This window comes from Anomaloglossus baeobatrachus, chromosome 4, assembly GCF_048569485.1.
Source record: "Anomaloglossus baeobatrachus isolate aAnoBae1 chromosome 4, aAnoBae1.hap1, whole genome shotgun sequence".
NCBI classification, from domain to species: domain Eukaryota; kingdom Metazoa; phylum Chordata; class Amphibia; order Anura; family Aromobatidae; genus Anomaloglossus; species Anomaloglossus baeobatrachus.
The window spans coordinates 210,443,045-210,464,021 of record NC_134356.1 but is presented as its reverse complement, the minus strand read 5'-3'; the positions used below and the strand labels follow the sequence as shown (position 1 = coordinate 210,464,021).

The following is a 20,977-nucleotide window of genomic DNA, read 5'->3' as shown; positions in this document are numbered from 1 at the left end:
GGTACGCTAATGCTCAGCCCAGTTTGAGCCGCTTGCAGTGTTTGAATGGCTCACACTGGGCGTAAAATCAGTGTTATTGGATGTAGTGTGTACAAAAAACTAAATTGGAAAAACTCTGTCCACCCTCGCCTGGTAGTGCTTTGTTTATGGCTGGCTGCATGTGGGCAGAGACCCGAACTGCCAATTAGTGACTTCCATTAGGGCTAGGTCAAGTCTGGGTACCAAACCAAACTTTATCTAAAGTCCGGCTGAAACCACCAAACTGGGCTTCCATGGGTCGCCACATTTCTGCCCCTGACATCATCTATCAGGGGATTCTCAAGAGGCCCCCATAAACAATAGACTGTCGGCCGAACCAGTCAGCTGAACCAGCAGTTATGGCCAATGTTAGTCTATTGTGTACAGGGGCTTAACATAAAAGTCTTATCTATGCTTTAAATAATATGAAAGGATACAATATATAACCTTTGCAAAACAAAGAATAAATAGTTTCTTATCAACAGCCTACATGAAAATAAAAATGAGATGAAACATTTATTGTCACATTTTAAAACCCAGAACCGATTTACTGATAAGAAAATTATAGAGATTTTGGCACCATCAGTATGTCCTTTTCACCTTGCTCCAGTATAAAAGGAGGGAGCTGTCAAACTAGGATTTGCACAGTTCTTGTTTGGTACTGGTATTCTCACGGCTTACTACAAAGAACAATACCACCATGAAGATCACTATTGCCTTTCTCCTGTTGTCTTTAAGCTGCTGCTTTACGCTGCCAGTTGACAAAAAAGGTAGGTAAAATAAATTCAGATTAGCATAAAAATAACAAGAGATATTTCACATTTTTGCTATGTCTTTTTGTAGATGAAGCACCTGCATCTGTGCCAAAACCTGTAGTAAAGCCTGAACAAAAAGCTCCAGAAACTGAACCAAAACCAGTCCCAAAAGTACCCCAGTCTCTTCCTAATCCACCACAGTCTGCTCCAAAACCAGTGCCAAAAGTACCCCAGTCTCTTCCTAATCCACCACAGTCTGCTCCAAAACCAGTGCCAAAAGTACCCCAGTCTCTTCCTAATCCACCACAGCCTGCTCCAAAACCAGTCCCAAAACTGGACTGTCTTATACAGCTGTTGAAGGTATGCCTTACATAATTATAAAGGTTTATCTAAATAGTAAACTTTGAGAGTCCTCAGTGGTTGATACATTTTAATGGCTAACTGAAAAGATGGTAATAAATAGCAAGCATTCAATACTTGGTATTCATTGCCATCTTTTCTGGTAGCTATTTAAAGGTATCAGCCCCTAAGGAATTTCAAATTTTAATATTTTTCTATCTACTGGCTAACATGGAACAAAAATATAATTCCTGTATCTAAATAGTAAAAAATACTATAAAAACGCATAAACTGCTGAAATATGTTACTAATCTTACTTGGAAATAGAAGAATTTTCATGAAAAAGAACCTGTAATTTTGACATAAACAGCAGTAATCAATAAATAGTTTCAAAGGAGCCTTTCTGCATGTTTAGACATATGGAACTAATGGTATGAATGCAAAGGTGCTTGTCAACTGATTAAACCAACCATATACCTTTTTTCATGAAAAATCTATTGTAGAAGACATATGCAAATCAGAATGGAAGTGCACTGGGGGTCTGTCTCTGCACTTGGAGTGCTTCTTTAAAGTGTTCTGGCCCCCTTTCTATCCCCAACTATTTTTCCTACATGATTTTCATATGGCTTCCACAAACTTCAGACTAGAAAACAAAATAGGAGTGCTCCATGGTGAAGTCCTCTTGATAAGAAACCAGGAACAGTAGATCGAATCTGCTCACCTGGTGGAGTTGGGCAGGTCAGGCCAAATGAGAGTAGTGTTCAACTGTAGACTTCTGTTCCACTCGTTAAAGCCAACAGATCTGGTCCTTAAAACAATTGCAAGGCAAAAATATAAGACACAAATGTTGTGGTGGGCGCTGTCACAATGAAAACAAGGATGAAAAGTTATAGAAAAATAACTAACATTTATAAAAAGAAATTAATGTATTTCAAAATTGATCTTCCTTAGACTCCTTCGGACTTCAGAACCATGAGAATGGAGTTAGTGCAGGTGCAGGGATAAATCAGTTCAGGGTCAACCACAGGTAGCCATCAAAGGGTCAGACAGGGCAGTGAAAACATCCTACGTCAAGTATTAGAATCATGACTAAGGTAAAGCTGCACCAAAATAAGGACAAACCTATAACCGGCAAAAACTGATGTCCTTTATTCATCAAGTTCAGCAATTTTTTCTGCCGGTCTTGTGTTGGAGTCAGGTGCTCCTGGTTCATGAAGAGGTGCCCAAGTGGCATGCGCCTCTGTGAGCATCTTACACCAGTTATTGACTGGTGTAAGATTTCTGCAATAACACCAAAGCCAAACACCAAACGCCAATATCCTCGTCCGCCACATCTCAGATCCACCCAGCTTTGCCTTTAGCTGTTGATAAAACATGAAAAGTCTCACTAAAATTTAGTGTATTTTTAAAACAATTTATGCCAGAATTCTGGCAAAATGGCTTTGATGAATTAGGGCTGGAGTGACAAATGAAGTTCTTAATAGATTGCGGTGTTCAAGAATTAGCCTGATGGCCACTCCTGTGGATTAATCAGCGATGCTCGTAAAGTTGCATTCCTAAAAAGCAGAGGCTGATGGTTCTTTGTATGTGGAACGTCTATGCCATTTGAATTATTTCTATCTTTGAAAGATATTGTGGAATTATTCTAGTTCGGAATTAATCTATTTTATTCTGCTGTTATTGGACATTTTGAATTCAGGGTAGAACTGTTTGAATAAAATGAAAAAGACTAATAGATAATGATGGACTGTACCTTTTGTATGTACTATCTAAACCATATGTGACCCTAGCCTAACATTATATGAAATTTAGCAAGTGCCATAGATGCAGTATTCAAAGCTCTGTAGAGCCATTCGTAGACATAGGCACAAGTAATCCTTTGGCATTTAATTATTTTGGTATTATTGTTAAGCAAAATGTCATTTGAAATACTAAACCATATATTAATCTCTCTTTTATAAAAAACAATTACAGAAAGATGCTCCAGCACTGTTGAAGAATTTGGGAACTCTCCTATGCAACTACAAAGTAGCACAGGTAAGGATTTCCATCTATTACAGTGGTTATGGTTATTATTCTCTTGGTTACGACAGATCTTATTACACATACTTGTCATTTCTTTATTTTTTAATTAAAATCAATAGTAGAAGTGAAGAGATAATAAACTTTATACCATTGAGTAGACTATTAGAAAAAAAAAACACTTTTTATTCTCGGACTCATATTTTTCTATCAGATCATGGGTAAATTCTGTGTTCAGTTCACTGAGAAATGACGACAGTTTTTGCCTGTAAGAGTTTCTAGAGAACAAAGGGAATGGAGTATGGACCTGTTATAGAGAAACAGAGACTGGGATAGTCACAGAAAGGTTCACCTGAAAGGACAATTACACTTTACAAATTCAGACTAATAAAGAGTTAAGTCTAACAAATGATCTATGTTATAAATGTGTATAAAAGAAAATCACAGTAATGTTTCACATAGTGCAAACATTGGTTTAATTTTTATTACATGCCATAAAATTAATTAAATAATTACTCTGTCACAGGTAAAATAATGATCACAAGTATCTGTCCTCCTTGACTTTTGTTCATACTTGTAAAAGTAATAAAAGATTAAAGATGTCTATAGCAACATGTTTTATAATACTGTTGCGATATTCCTCTCTTTGGGCATCCACAACCCCTCACCTGCCCTTTTTCCAGTGTCTATGTCCTTAATATGGTCTCTATTAGAATTACTATGTAGACGCAATATTCAAACTCAATTCCAAAAATGAGGAGACACTGCGTGAAATGTAAGGAAAACAAGAATGCAAAGATTTGGAAAACTCTTATAGTCATATCTTATTTGCAGAAAAAAGAACATAGAACATATATCTTAAAGAGGTTACCCCTTTCTTTAAAGGGAACCAAACATCAGGATTTTGGTATATAAGGTAAAACCAGTGCAGTACTAGCACTATCAGGCACAGGCTGTACATACCATTAGTGGGCAGCTCGGATGTTTAGGCTGTGAAATCCAAGTTTATGAAGTTTGAAAATTCATCCACTTTTTGATTGACGTGTGCACCTCTGCTGATAATATCCAGGCGGGTTATGCACATGATTCCTGCCCCCTCCCTCCCCGTCACCTGTTCCTCCCTCTCTCTGGCTGTATGCAAATTTATCTCTTCAGTTACACGGCGTCGGAGTTGGCGCCTGCGCATAGCGCTTATCTCCGGCGCCATGTTTTTGAAGCCCGCATTACACAGTTTGGTGTCTGAGAGGGCGGCGCAGATCTCGTTGTGACAGCTTTCTAGCTGGTCAACAGTCCATGCACCACCTAAAGTGCATCTTACAACTGCTATGCACATCTGCCACAAATTGTACTTCAGGCGGGAATGATACATTTTGTGTATAATTATGCCACATTTGTGATGCAAATTTTGCTGAATTTGACAGGCAGTCTTTGCTATTTGGTACCCCATCACAATTCTACCCACTTTGGTTGGCAAAAACTGGTGTAAAAACTCAAAAAAGTGAAATATTTTTTGCCCAACATGGAATTGCACAAAGATTTTGCAACTTTTCAAGGTGTTTTATTACAGACTTATGGCACAAGTATCTTAATTAATTTGGTCTTTGGCGCCAGTGCCAGAGTTATATTTGGTTACAAGGCTGCTTACTAATTTATAAAACTACATCACACTCAATGTGTGCAGGAAAAGCAACATAAATGGTATATACACCCCTAACTGCTTTTTAGTATTACTCTTTTTGTGAATTGTCTCAAAAGAAATGTTTTAATGTTTTGTTATTGGTTTTTTTTTCTTAGAACAGTCAAAATGTTGAATACTTTATGTCCTTCCTGGAACAAGTAGACAATATCCTGGTAAGAAAATGTTATCTTCAAAATTAATAATAGGTGGTCCACAGGCAGACTTTGTACTGTATACCAGCCCTGCTGCCAGAGGGAACCCAGTTCCTCTGCCACATAATAGTACTGAGCAGCTGCAGCAAAATAAAAAATAGCTGCAGTGTGGTTACCTAGCTGGTGTGGATGCAGTCCTTAGTATGGTTAGTAGTCAATCTATATGGACACAGAACCTCCCTAGAGCATCCATCCCATATAGCAGTCACATCAGTTTCCTTATAACAACTTTTAGAAGTCACTAACCCAGGTTTACTTTAGGCCCCAATGGGATCATTGTGATTACTTGAACAAGACACTCTGCAGTACTCATTCTTTTTTACGTGTATATCTGAGATGAGAAGTAAGTGGCGACTTGTACTATAGTACCTAACAGGACAAGTGATTGCTGGGGTCCTATTTAGGAGTTCGCACCAATCTAGCATTTATTACTTAACCAGGTGAGGACATAGACAGAAGAGGGTACCTGTGACCTGTGCAAGAATAATAAATGGGCCCTTCGTAGTCCAACAGCTTATCATAATGCACAGTTCTGCCTGCTTTGGATGTATCAGTGGGCACCTGTACCTATTGGGTTTCTGTGCAGCTGCACAGATTGCACCAATGGTGTATTCGGCCCTGACCGAAACAGTTAAAATGCTGTTTATGGGAAATTAAATCTTTAACTTCATCCTGGTCATATATTATATCAACTGTTGGAAAAGCTAGATAAAGACAAAATAAAGACAATGCAAAGAAGTATCAGTCTTATAGGGCAAATATTTTCTAATTCATATCATTTAGCTTTTATTACAGACTAGATATAGTACCCAGCATTGCCTGAGATTGTAACTAAGTCCCTCTCTCCCACACTTTCCCTCTCTTCCTCTCCACCTCTCTTTCATTCTCCCTCTCTCCCTCTCAATCTCTCTCTCTTCCTCTCCTATTCCCCCCTCTCTCTGTCTCTCTCCCTCTCTCTCCCCCTCTCCCCCTCTCTCCCTCTCCCTCCCTCTCCAACTCTCTTCAACTCTCCCACTCTCCTTCTCAATCTCTCTACCACTCTCCCTCTCTCTTTCCCTCTCTCCCACTCTCCCTCTCTGCCTCTCGCCCACTTTCCTTCTCTTCCTCTCTCCACCTCGCTCCCTCCCCCAATCTCTTCTCTCCCTTTCAATCTCTCCCACTCCCCTCTCTCCCTCTCTCTACCTTCCTCATGCCCACTCTCCCTCTCTACCTCTCTCCCACTTTCCCTCGCTCCCTCTCTCACTCTCTAACTCTCTCTCTTCCACTCTCTTCTACTCTCCCTCTCTCCCTCTCTCCCTCTCTAACTCCTTCTGTCCCTCTCTCCCTCTCCTTCCGTCTCTCCCTCTCTACCTCTCTCTCCTACCCCTCTCTCCCACTCTCCCACTGTACCTCTCACCCTTTCTCCATCTCTACCTCCTCTTCTCCCTCTGTCTCTTTCTCCCTCTCTTTCCCATTTTCCCTTCCACTCGCTCTCCCACTTTCCCTTTCTCTCTCTCTCTCTTTCCCTCTCACTCCCACTCTCCCTCTCACCACCAAAATTATATTAACTGACACATAAGATGTCTTATATTAAGAATGTCCTTTGTTGCCTATAGCAACCAATCAGAGCTCATATTAATTACCTGTAGCAAAATGGAAGCAGAACTGTGATTGGTTGCTATAGACCACCTGATAAATATATGGGCTGACGGTCAAACAAGCCAATATATTACCTCATACATTCAAACAGTAAGTAACTGGATTTTTTTTAGGCGAATAACTGTAAAATGCAGGATTAAAATTTCCCCTTAAAACATAGTCTATGACGTTCCCTAAGTCAAATGAGGTAGTAGTGTAAAATTTCATGATTGTAAATGCAATGGTGTAGATTCCTTTAGCGGACATACACACACTCAGCTTTATGTATTAGATTACATTATTATTCCAGAATTTCATAATTACATATATTGTGTTTAAAAAGGATGTTATAGTTCATTTAGTAACTACAATATGAGAAATGCAACTTAAATATGCATTTTAATATTTGATATACAAAAACAGAGGTAGTGGTCCATAACCATATCACTTTTATTCTAGTACTAGCTGTAGTACCCAGGCGTTGCCCGGGATAGTAACTATCTCTTTTCGAGTTTCTGTCAGTCTCGGTCTGTATCAGTTTCTCTGTCTGTCTCTGTATCAGTCTCTCTGTCTGTCTCTCTCTATCTCTGTGTCTCTATCTCTGTGTCTCTCTCTTTCTCTGTGTCTGTCTGTGTCTGTTTGTCTTTCTCTATCTGTCTGTCTGTCTTGTCCCCCATCTGTCTCCTTCCAGGGCTGTCTCTTTCCAGGACTGTGTCTTTCCCCGTCTGTCTCTTTCCCCGTCTGTCTCTTTGCCCGTCTCTTTCCAGGTCCCTCTCTTTCCAGGTCTGTCTCTTTCCCATTCTGTCTCTTTCTAGGGCTGTCTCTTTCCAGGGCTGTCTCTTTTCCTGTCTATCTCTTTCCTCGTCTGACTTTTTTCCCTTCTGTCTCTTTCCCAGTCTGTCTCTTCCCCAGTCTGTCTCTGTCCCAGTCTGTCTCTTTGCCAGGCTGTCTCTGTACAGGGCTGTCTCTTTCCAGAGCTGTCTCTTTCCAGGGCTATATCTTTCCCCGTCTGTCTCTTTCCAGGTCTGTCTCTTTCCAGGTCTGTCTCTTTGCCCGGCTGTCTCTTTACCCAGCTGTCTCTTTGCCCGGTTGTCTCTTTGCCCGGCTGTCTCTTTCCAGGGCTGTCTCTTTGCCCGGCTTTCTCTTTGCCCGGCTGTCTCTTTGCCCATCTGTCTCTTTGTCCGTCTGTCTCTTTGCCCGGCTATTTCTTTGCCCGGCTTTATCTTTCCAGGGCTGTCTCTTTGCCCGGCTGTCTCTTTGCCCATCTGTCTCTTTGCCCGTCTGTCTCTTTCCCCATCTGTCTCTGTCTGTGTCTCTGTCTGTCTGTCTCTGTCTCTCTCTATCTGTCTCATCACCAACATCATATTACCTCATACATAAGCTTCTTATATTAACTGTTTATTTTGTTCCTATAGCAACCACTGACAGTTGCTATTAATAACCAGTAGCTCCCACCTCCATTCAGATTAATGGAAGCTAGATTTTGGAGACTAACTGTAAAGCGCGGGGTTACATTTTCCCATCCAAACATAGTCTATGACGTTCCCTGAGTCACATGAGGCATCTGTGCAAAATTTCGTGATTGTAAATGCGCGGATTCCTTTAGCAGACATACACACACACACACACACACATACGCACATACACTCAGCTTTATATATTAGATAGCTCCCAGCTCCATTCAGTTTAATGGCTGCAGGATTTTTGCAGAGTAACTGGAAAGCACAGGGTTAAATTTTTCCGACAAACATAGTCTATGACGTTCCCTGAGTCACATGGAGTGTCTGTGCAAAAGTTCGTGATTGTAAATGCGACGGTGCGGATTCCTTTAGCGGACATACACACACACACACACACACACATACACTCACACACATACATACACACACACACATACACTGAGCTTTATATATTAGACTAACAAAGGGACAAACTTATTCATGTGACTGTGTGCGGTATTGTGGCTCAGTCCTGTTCACTTGAATTGGCTTTGTTGCCACTGTGTTGGGAATGAAGTGACATCACTTTGTTGATCTGAGGGTCTTCAGGGGCAGGGATCCTACAATGAATGAAGCAAAGTATTACTACAATACTTCTCACTGTAATGCTGTGTTCAGCACTGTGTTTATTCCTATCACTCATATTGATGACCTAAAATAAGATTATACCATCGCTATAAATCCCAGAAAACTACATTAACTTGTAAGTTATTTTATAACTTGTACATGTCAATGTTAATTAATTTAACACATATTTATGCATTTTACAGTTTTATTACTTTAATAGAAAAAAAAAAAAGAATACAAACCACCATTTGGATCAGTCACTTGAGACAAGCATTTTACAGAAGTCAATGTACCATACTGAAATGATAATTAATGATGTTTATAGGAGGCTGCTAATACTTTTCCATTTATTTTACTTAGAAAGAAGTTGGCTGCACTCTTAGCAACCTTCTGGGCACTTCAGTGGTAAGAGGATCTCATTTTTCTAACATTTGTTAATATTTGCTCAGATGTCAATGCTGGACAGATTGCCAAGATATGTCACTGATTGCTCATAACATATTACATTGCAATAATCCAAAGGGCAGGGTAAATAAAAAGTGTAGAAATGGAAAAACTTGATGAAAGAAATGTTTGCTCGGTATTAACCCAAGAGCCATGCCATGATGATAAAATTACACTATGCCAAATATTTTTGCTGAGAAATCTTAAACTCATTAGATCTGATAACAACTAGACAGCTGCATTTTTTATTCTAAAACAGCAAAAAAAAGATAAAATAAAGTTAAAAAAAACCCCGAAAAAATTATGTGATTCCAATAAAATGGGTTATGATTATGAAGTCATGCAGTCAAGAACAAAAAGTGCAACTGAAATGAGAAAGAAGAGGGGGGGGTTGCACAAATGATGACTTATCGGATGATACCATAAATAATTTAATTAGGTGCACTAATCTGGTGCGGTTGTGTTATAAACACAACCACTATAACCATGTTTTAAAGAAGGCTTCTGCAGAACACAGGACGATAGCGTTGGAGGAAATTGAAGAAAAGGGTTAATCCGCGCTGCCAGAAGAAGATCACTCACGATCAATGGAGATTAAGACATCTGATTTTATTGTTCGACGCGTTTCGGAGCAATATGGATTCTTCTTCAGGAACAAAAATCAATAATGTACCAAATGGGTATATTATTGATTTTTCTCCTGAAGAAGGAGTCATACGGCTCCAAAACGCATCAATAAAATCAGATGTCTTAATCCCCATTGATCTTCAGTGATCTTCTTTTGACAGCGCAGATTAACCTTTTCTTCCATCTCCTCCAAAAATATTACTTATAAGATGAAATCTTTGAAACAGAAAGTTAGCATATTGAGGAATTAATCTGTTGTGACATCTTTTCTTACCAGAAAACCATCAGATTTTAAATGGAAGGTGACATTTAATATTCTCATACAAACACAATTTTGACTACTTTTTACAGAAAATCGATGCTCAAGATGCTGCAAATCTAGCTAATGAGGTTTCCATGATCCTGTTCCAATTCCTGGTAAGATTTATCTTTGAGTCTTACACATATATTTCTGTCATTTAATGTTTCTTTGCCTTATTTAATTTACATTCTTTGACAAATACTTAAAACTGAGTATAGTCATTCTATTGTTCTGCTATTTTTGCTGTTGAGTGCACATAAAATACAGCTTATACAATTCTTTTTCCTTTACTATATAGCAAGACATCATTGCCAATGTTATGAAGATCTTGGTAAGACGCAGTCTTTTATGAATGCTACATTTTTCATTTGAATATTTTTTATTCTTTTATAACTGATAAACAAAGGAAATGATCATTTATGAGCCCAAATCTCATTATATAAATCATATTTTGACCAGCAAAAAAACTTTCAATTTAAAACCACAAAGTTTTCAAAAGTTTCAATAGAAATACAGATCTTTAAGATTCCATATATCTGCCAATTAAACTTAAAGGGAATTAATATTTTGCAATCTAATCTGAGAGTAGCATGATGTAGAGAGAGAGACCCTAATTCCAAGTATTTGTCACTTACTGGGCTGGTTACAGCAGCTTTGATCAAATCACTGTTTTATCAGCAGAACATTATCAGTAAAGTACTAGTAAACCTGCTCCATGTAGTCCTCCATATTCATGTGACTCCGCCCATTCCACTCAATGCCGCAGAAAAATAGGTATTCTATAAAAACTGTAGCACCAAGTTAAGTGATATATTGCTGGAATCAAGTTCACTGTCCATAGATCATGGTGGTCTTAGATGTGTTAGCAAAAACCTAGTGACAGATTCCCTTTAAAAAAGGTAAACCAGGCTGTATACAGTTTATTTTGCAAAATGTTATATTGAAAACCTATGTTTGTCCATATTTTAGAGGCAAGGGTATACAAACATTAAACTCCTTGGAGAAATATCCCTTTTCAATGCATTACATATGGTGCCATTATCAAGTAGACAGAAAGCCACCATCACTCCGTTGACCAGGATTGAAGGCAACTGTGATCCCGGCCATTCAAAAATTTAAGAAAAACTACATATAAGTGATATTGTCATTTATCGATTACATCGATCTGGGCTAGTTACACCTTCCCAAAGTGTTGTAATGGTATGGCACATGTCAGGTTTCGAAGTCTGGAGCAAGATTAAGTGCTGATTTTGCACAATTATCATGGAGATGAATGCTGTGATGCACATGTACATGCACATGCACATCCCAGCACAGTACATGAAAGAAGGAGTCCTGGCTGGGTGTGTAGACTTGTTTCAAGGAGGTGATACCCCTTTGAAGGCCGTATGATGTTGATAGCTTTGGCTGGCCAGGATCAGATGTTAATCAGTTCAATTAGAGAGACCATCCCTTCTTAACACATGATACTTTACTGTAGAACCATGTGATGATCCCTATACACAGTCTCTTCACTTCTTCCCCCTTATTTGTTCCTGCCTCCAGCAGTTCAACTTTTTTCACAACAATACAGCTTAGTACCACTGTACAAGCAATAAAAGTCATCTCTTCCACCCATGATTCCATGTTTTCTCATCTTCTTAAAAGGGTCTGGTGGGCCATTATGGACAAACTCAGTTTTAAGCTTCCTTACACTTAGGGAACTCCCATCCTGCCAGGTGTCCTCTTTCTGGACTCATCTCCCCTCAGTCACTTAGTCCTTTAGTCAGTCCTCTAACCAGGCTCCAATAGATTACTCATAACTTGGTCCCTCTCTCTCCAGGAACTCACTTCCCTCTGTCTCAATCTCCTCTACTCGAATTCTTCTCGCTATCCCCATATCGAGCTTTTCTTTATCTTTTTCTCTGGGGACATCCACATTCTACCACAGGCTGAGCTCTATCTGATGTTCTGACAGGAAACTGTCACTGTACCTGTGCTCAAACTTCTCCCGCTATGGGCTAGTCCCAAACAAATATTCTTGCCCTACTGACGGCAACATACAATCTATCACTAACTACATGTTACAATTCACATTATACATTACATACCATAACAATAACGCATGACATAAAGTACATTGCAAATAACAATTCACATTACACATTATAGCAAAAATATTGGTGTCTTCAAGGGGGAACGTGACAATATGTCCACCTCATTACACACAGTTGGAATGGTGCTGAAACAGCAGCAACCAGAGCTTATTCTGATAACGAATGCTTAGCAAAAAATATGCGGTAGAACAGTATTTAACACTGCAGTCATTCTATTTAACATTATTTTTTAGGAAGAAATTCCCATTATTGGTGACCTAATCGTAAGTCAAAGGTCCTAATTTTTCAGAAAAATTACAAACATTATTTAATGCAATCTGAGAATATAGTCTGTATTTTTAATATCATTTTAGAGTGATGTTCCTCTTACACAAGATGTTCAAGATCTTGCATGCAGTGTGCTGGTAAGTATATTCAGTCTCCATCGCTATAATTTCACAATTGGGTTAAATTCTTCAAATTGCTTACATGTGCATTATAAAATATTTAAATCTCTGAAATTTTCTTCTTATCAATATAGAACCATTACCTTACAAAGATTGCCCACATTCTGGTAAGATTTTTAAGTTGTGATAATTTTGTGTTTTCAAAGAAATGTATGCCCATAACTTGCAAAAGTAGTTTATGTAGACCCATACCAACACTGGCCTCTGGGTGGACATGTTACTTATGTTGGTCCACGCAAGGATTAATACTGTAGATATAAATACTTGGAGAATAAAAAGATTGGCCTGTGTTATGTCTACTAATGTGATATCGAGCTAAAATGATCAGGTCTCTTTAACAGAAAGTTCTACATACAGCAGTATCTGAAGTTTGGAGTTTTGTGTTTCCTTTTTGGGTTTTAGTACAGAATGTTTCCCTCCTAAATTTGGTCATTGCTGTAGAAACATGTAGTGTCATAATGAAGTCATCCAAACCGGTGTTATTATTCTCTTTTCATTACACATGTAATTGTGGAAAACAGTGTTGCTTAGGGGCGTACATCAACTATTTTAGCTGTTTTTGCTCTATTGTCGTGTTATGGCTTCATGCAATATCATACAGTCATGGCCAAAAGTGTTGGAACCCCTGAAATTGTTTCAGAAAATGAAGTATTTCTCCCAGAAAACTAATTTAATTACACATTTTGTTACATACACGTTTATGTCTTTTGTGTGTACTGTAACAACACAAAAAAACACCAAAGAAGAAAAAAGGCAAATTGAACATAGTTTCTTTCTCCAGGTCCCTCATATTTGAGGGATTCATTCTCCCAACAGAAATGTTAAGATCTCTCCTCAGGTTTTCAAAGGGATTTACATCCGGATTTAGATTCTGACCACTTCATAATTCTCCAGTGCTTAATTTACATCATTTTCTGTCCTCCTGGAAGACCTAGGACACAAACCAAGCTTTTTGACACTTCACACTACATTGTGACCTAAAATCCTTTGGTAATCTTCAGATTTCATGATGTCTTGCACACAGTCAAGGCTCCCAGTGCCAGAGGCAGCAAAACAACCCCAAAACATCTTTGAATTGCCACCATATTTGACTGTAGGTACTGTGTTACATAGTTACATAGGTTAAAAAAAAGACCTAGGTCCATCTAGTTCAACCTTCTTCCACCAATTATACCTTTTTGTCCCCTTTTGATATTTCTCCACAATTTTGGTTGTCTACTCCTCAAAGTTCTCTTTCCTCTTTCTATTCTATATGCATAGTATGGCATATATAGACACACAGTGCAGAGAATCAGTCAACGTTTCCCTTTTTTATCTGGTTTTATGTGTAATTTTCATTCTGCTAGCCACAGGTGTTTGAATCAGCATCACATACTTAAAACAAAGGTGTTTACCCACAATTTTTGAAAGGTGCCAACAATTTTGTCTGGCCCATTTTGAGGAGTTTGTGTGAAATTATGTCCAATTTGCATTTTTTCCACTTTTTTTGTTGTTCTAATATACCCAAATTAAATAAGCATGTGTATAAGAAAATGTCTAATGGTAATACATTTCTGGAATAAATACTTCATTTTCTGGAACACTTTCAATGGTTCTAACACATTTGGTCATGACTGTAATACACTATAGTTGACATCACACAGACTCCTTTATGTGATATTGATATGAGGCCATACATTCATTAGAAGACTAAGCATTCATTGAATATTTAGCACCAGGTAATATTTGAAAAAAAAAGGTAAAACACTTAAATTTAAAGAATATTCCATCTGTACAAAAATTGGCCCCAATTCATCAAGACTAGCATTTTTCACACCAGTATTGATGAGGAGGTGTGTGCAGCCAAATGCCTTCAATTCATTAAGAGGACCACAAATGAATTTGGCGCTTCTAAAATTTGTCAAACACCTCCAAGTGCACCTAGCCACAAATTTTATTGCAGTCTTGGACTGGAGTTTGATTTAATGCACATATAAAGCCATCAAGAATTTTACTTGAAGGTAGTAACCTTTCCCCATCACGCCCAAGTTCTGCCCACTTTAACTGAGCTGGGCAAAAATGGTGTGAGACTGCCAAAAGTTGCAACATTTTAGCACAGCCTTTCAGTGTGACAAAATTTTACTACTTTTCAAAGTTTTGGGTTTTTTTCACCAGAATTCTGTTGTAATAGCTTTCATGAATTGGGTCCTTCATGTGCATAAAATAAAAATACATTTTTGATCTTTCTGTTCTGCAGACCATTGTAGGTGATATTACTGGAGGACTCACAAAGATCATCGATGGACTGTAGAGAGGCACAAAGCATTTAGAAACCTACCATGAAAAGTAAGTTTGATGCTTTCAAAAAATTTAACATCCACTGTATAAGCAAATTTTGATTTACATTGAAAAGTATACTTAGGTGCAGAAGACTACCTTCTAAACAAAAACATCCGATATAAACTATTAGGCTATCCAAAGCCTATCCAACAACAAAGTCATTAATGCTAAGGTCCAAAATGGAATCTGTTCTACACAAAAAAGAGGCTGCTCTTCCATGCAATCAGGACCCCTACAATGTGATCGCGGAGGCCTGATCATTGCCACAGCAACAGGTCACAATGACTACCGCTGGGTTACCTAGCCATAGCAAGGCTGTTTTACCATGCAAGGAGCATGGTCTAAGAGGCTTCTGTCAGTGTCTCAATGACATAATGTATTGCAAAGTATCTGCATCTCTAATTCAAATCAATAGGAGGCGGATGTACAGTCATCTGCTGCGGCTGCAATCAGAAGACATTGCAGCTCCTGAACTGAGCATATCCGGTGCCTGCTGCCATCGGTGCACCAGGCATCCTGAACTGTGCATACCCAGATGTTTGCTCCCGCAGGTGACACCCTGAACAGCTGAGCAACGAGGGTGACGAGTATAGGATCTCAGCCGATTAGATATTGATGACCTATCCTAATAATTGGCCATCTATATAAAAGTAGTGGACAACCTCTTTAAATGTTGCTCATGATTTGCACACCAGAACTCCAGCTAAATTGCATTTTTGCTAGTAAATTTTCCATGATGCCTGTAGAGTCTTGGTACTTAATGTTAATACTGTACCTATTCACTAATGAATATAAATTGTTTGGAGCCTTTACAATGTAAGTTGCAACATTTCACATATTAGTATTTAGAATTATTTGAAAATGTGACACTTCACATTTATAGAGATAGCTTTTGTTATTGATAGCCTCTGCCTGCTTAGACAATTTTGCAAAATTGTGTTTAATAAGCTATTTGTATTAACTGTAACAATTCTTTTTCAGACAGCGTCATGGTGGCTGATAATAAAGTTTCCAATCTTCATCCCATTCTATTTTCACACCTGACTGTCTCCTATTTATGTATATCATATAAACTGTATATACATGTATGGTAGACCTATGTTCTTCAATGTCATAAATAAACAAGCCTCTATGCAAACGTGTGTCCTTAATTTCTGAAAAGACCCTAATGTGTATTTCTATTAATCTTGATGAAATGTAATTCTGTATTATTCACAAAGCTGCATTGCTGTGCTAATGTTTTATAATGTTAGCCTATGATAGTTATTTCCTGAATGAAGTGAAGATTACAAAAAAATCAAAACTACAATAATTTTGAACTACTAGACAAAGTGGGACCTTAAATAAGAAAATAATTTAGAAATTATTTTCTTATTTAAGGTCCCACTTTGTCTAGCAGTTAGAAAAATATCATTAGCACTTAAGCATTGATATATTTGTTAACTAACCAGAAATGAAACATACCCATAATAATAAAAAAATCTGTAGCTCCTTAGTGTTTTTTCCCTAACCTAGCTTTAATCTCACAGTTAGTATAAATAATAGGGAATTAACAAGCTTCTCAATAGTATTGGCATACCACCATGAGCTGGGTGACCCCAGTGCCTACTTCAGCTGGATGTGCATCTGGGGGCACACATCCGGATGAAATGGATTTCTGCACAGAGACCTCTGGGTCCCTGCACCGCAAATGTTCCCACTGTTCAAGTAAATTAATATTCGCTGCTCCCTACACCCATAATTACACTCACCTCTCTGCAGTGAAGCTGATGCTCAGAAGTGGGTGAAATTATGGGTGTGAGGAGCAGTGAATATTCATTCTCTTTAATAGCAGCACATGTGATCACCTAGCTGACAGCTTACTACAACTGCTGCGTGATCACGTGTGTCCTCTATTAAAGAGACTGAAAATTCACTGCTCTTTATGCCCCTAATCCTGAGCATGGGAAGCAGCGGATATGCCGGCAGCTGATGTCAGTGTAAGTGGGTGCATATGGCAGTGACATCATGCACTGTGCCACTTACATGCTGAAGTTAGTTCCTGGGATCAGAGGAGGACACTGTGCAGATGAGGGCCATATGTACCAGGATGGGGCCATGTATACCAGGATGTGCCCGGGATGGGGTCATATATACCCAGATGGCCCCATGATGAGGGCATTATATACCACAGTGGGGTCATATATATCAAGAAGGACCAGGGATAGGCCCGTATATACCAGGATTGGGCCATATATACCAGGATTGGGCCATATATACAAGGATTGGGCCAAATATATCAGGATTTGCCCATGATGAGGGCAATATGTACCAGGATGGTGCCAAGATAAGGCCATATTTATCAGGATGAGTGCAGTATAAGGGCCATATGTACCAAGATGGGGCCATATATACCAGGATGGGGACATATATACCAGGATATGCCCATGCTGAGGGACATAACTATGTACCAGGATTGGGCCATATATATCAGAATGGGGCCATATATATAAGGATGGGCCTAGGATGAGAGCCATATGTACCAGGATGGGACCATATAAATGTGGCGCCCCTGACCTGGTCAGGCACCACTGAGTAATGCACCCATGCTGGGGGCAGTACAATACAGGTAATCCAGAAGGCTGAACGAGGTGTGATTACACAGGCGCATAGTAATCAGGTCTCCCACATCTACCTTTGAGTGGACCCCTGGGGAATCCAGGAGGGGGCGTGGCCTCCATTTCCACTCAAGGGGTGCGGAAGAGAGCCTGGTTGCTAAGTTGTGTAGGCAGGCACAGTGGGGAGGAAGTAGTGAGCCAGTCTGAAGTGGAGCTCAGGGAGAGCAGATGCAAAGAGGAGACCTGAGGCTGCCACTAATCAGACAACGTATGTGCAGTGACTACTGACGGGGGAGATTGGTCACCTGGTAGTGCCACCCGAAATCCACCCAAGGCTAGAGAGAGCAAAGGGGCGGCAGAGTAAGGGGACTGCCAGGGAGGTACCAGGCCCGAAAGGGTAACAGGTCCCAGTGCAGAGATTTATTCAATTTTCTCTGCCAAACCTGCCGGTGGGGGCATTTCAGACCCACGCCACAGCACCACAGAGTCCACAGCCACGTAGCAAAGAGAGGGCCCATAGTTCACAGGAGGCAAGCAGCCAGAGTGACCTGGTCCAGGCTACAAGCAAACGGGCCAAAAGAAGGGGAGAGAGGCATCAGCAACTTCCCTGAGCGACCCCAGCAGGGCTTAAAGTAGGGGTCACCCCAAAACACACAGGGCTAGAAAGGCGAGTTGGTAGTCACCCGCATCAGCCAGCCGGAAGGATACCTGGTTCCAGCCTGGTTCATCCCAGCTACGCATAAACTGTGAGTAAAAACCCTGAAAGACTGCCTGGACTGTGTTTGAGTCATTCTGCGCCTTGTGGTTCCACCCACTCAAAACGGGCCCTGGGGCCAGCCCTACTCTTGGGGGGCCACACCATCTAACTGCACCTACCAACAACCCCAGGCGGCCCTTAACCTGCAGTGGCGGTCCCCTGACCGCAATACCGAGAGTGGTATCACGAAAATCCTAAAGAGACGGTTCCCTACCTGTGACCAGACTGTTCCCTCCACGAGGAGTCCCTGAAGGTAATGCACCGACACAACACCTATGGGGCTTCACATATACCAGGATTGGGCCGTATATACAAGGATGGGCCCATGATGAGGGCCATATGTACCAGGATGGAGCCATATTTACCAGGATGGAGCCGTATTTACTAGGATGGAGTCATATAAACCAGGATGGGCCCAGGATGAGAGCCATATGTACCAGGATGGGACCATATATACCAGAATGGGGCCATAAATATCAGGATGGGCCCAAGATGTGGACATATACCAGAATGGGGCCATAAATACCAAAATGGGCCCAGAATGTGGACATATAGCAGACTGGCCTGAGGATAAGGACACATATACAAGGATAGAGACATATTTACCAGGATGGGGACATACTGGATTTACCAGAATGGGGAACCTATTTACCAGGAAGTGACTCAGGATGAAGGAATTTAATACAGGATGGGAGACATTACTATATAAATAAGAGGGGCAATACTTATGTCCTTATAGGATTTAGGACCTCATTAAAGTACCTTACTTCTTTTGTTTGTGTTTAGCCCAATATTGAACCTAAGCCTTTTAGTGCATTATATGAACCACTAGTGAACCATCTTAAGCTATTGCACGTTATAGATGTATATCTTGACATGTTGTATTTTTACCTAGATATTTAAAACATGTGAATATTATTTTACATGGTGTTATGTTTTGCTATAGGGGTATTTCTCTGAGCTTTTCATTTTGATTGTTATTGGGCTTGGTCTAGTGAATATTTGGTGTTTTACATTTACGTTTCATGAGTCTGGATTTATTCTTCCATATAGGGCTATTCATAGATTTTGGAGTAATAATAAGTTCCAAACTGGATGTGTTTAAAAAAAGGTTCCTGTGCTGAGATAATCTTATATAGGCCCCATGTAATAAACTGTGTAATGTCTGGGTTTGACCGTACAGGTACATGTTTGAATATATCACATCTCCTTGGCAAGGGAGGATGCCAAAGAGTGAGATCGCATCTGACTCTTTTTTGAGTTAAAGCATTTCCTTACTTGTTTTAAAAAAAGGTTTCACCTCCCCCCCCCCCAAAAAAAAAAGATAATTTGCAATCCCATGCTGTAATGTCTGTGTATTTTTACTTCTTCCCCTGCCCAGGAGAGGTTGTATGATCAGACCATGCTATGTAGACGGTTAGACACATCCATTACATAGGAATATTTTGTTAAACACATCCAATTGTTGACATTATTATACCAAGACCTATTGATTAAAGTCAACATTGTTTGTGGGGAAAACCCATATACAAAGTGAGGAGTAAAGCTGGGTTCACACTAAGCGACAGCGACAACGACGTCGCTGTTACGTCACCATTTTCGGTGACGTAACAGCGACCTTGTAAGTCGCTGTTATGATCGCTGCTTAGCTGTCAAACACAGCAGAAGCAGCAGCGATCATAACGTCGCTGTGCTACATGTGCAGAGAGCAGGGAGCCGCGCTTAGCACTGGCTCTTTGCTCTCCTAGGTACAGTACACATCGGGTTAATTACCCGATGTGTGCTGCAGCTACATGTCACAGTGCAGAGAGCAGGGAGCCGCGCACACTGCTTAGCGCTGGCTCCTTGGTCTCCTTGCTACAGTATACATCGGGTTAATTACCCGATGTGTACTGCAGCCACATGTGCACAGAGCAGGAGCCGGCACTGGCAGCAAGAGCGGAGGCTGGTAACGAAGGTAAATATCGGGTAACCAGGGAAAGGGCTTCCCTTGGTTACCCGATGTTTACGCTGGTTACAGCTTACCGCAGCTGCCAGACGCCGGCTCCTGCTCTCTGCTCGCTTCATTTCGTCGCTCTCTCGCTGTCACACACAGCGATGTGTGTGTCACAGCGGGAGAGTGACGACCAAAAAATGAAGCTGGACATTCAGCAACGACCGGCGACCTCACAGCAGGGGCCAGGTCGTTGCTGGATGTCACACACAGCGACAGCGACGGGACGTCGCTGCAACGTCACAGAAAATGGTGACGTAGCAGCGACGTCGTTGTCGCTGTGTGTGACACCAGCTTAAGCCACTGGTAGCCAACTTTCCAGTGGAAGTTCAATTAGGTAATCCATGTCTTTCTTGACATCTTACATTATTTCAGAAAATAATGCACTGCTAGTATTACGTTTAGAACCGATACATAGAAAAACAGCCAACAACCAATAAAATGAATATTTCTAATATTATTATTATTTATTAATAACATAATTAAAACAAAAAATTCAAGCAATGAAAATAGTGACAAGAGGAAGCCAGAGGCACGGTACAAATTGATAACAATCCTATAAATACTAAAATAGATAAAAAATTGTTTAAAAGAACTGAAGTCCTCAGTGGTTGATACCTTTTAATGGCTAACTGAAAAGATGGTAATAATAGCAAGCTTTCCAGACTACTCAGGTCTCTTCATCAGGCA

General features: G+C 40.1%; 1 protein-coding gene across 1 annotated transcript; it reads left to right on the top strand.

Moving 5' to 3' along the window:
• The first annotated feature begins 650 nt into the window (after positions 1-650).
• Positions 651-16,078, top strand: LOC142303358 (uncharacterized). The gene is made up of 12 exons (XM_075344642.1): positions 651-788; positions 862-1,133; positions 3,087-3,149; positions 4,929-4,985; positions 9,068-9,112; positions 10,130-10,195; positions 10,378-10,410; positions 12,409-12,438; positions 12,529-12,579; positions 12,696-12,728; positions 14,858-14,946; positions 15,922-16,078. The coding sequence occupies exons 1-11, from the start codon at positions 719-721 to the stop codon at positions 14,909-14,911; spliced, it is 774 nt and encodes a 257-aa protein (XP_075200757.1). The 5' UTR covers positions 651-718; the 3' UTR covers positions 14,912-14,946; positions 15,922-16,078.
• The last annotated feature ends 4,899 nt before the right edge of the window (positions 16,079-20,977 follow it).

Bases quoted from the DNA above. Each gene is read 5' to 3' on its own strand.
- LOC142303358 (XM_075344642.1), top strand. From the start codon at position 719: ATGAAGATCACTATTGCCTTTCTCCTGTTGTCTTTAAGCTGCTGCTTT. The intron at 9,113-10,129 runs GTAAGAGGATCT...TACTTTTTACAG, and splicing joins ACCTTCTGGGCACTTCAGTG to AAAATCGATGCTCAAGATGC. The intron at 10,411-12,408 runs GTAAGACGCAGT...ATTATTTTTTAG, and splicing joins CCAATGTTATGAAGATCTTG to GAAGAAATTCCCATTATTGG.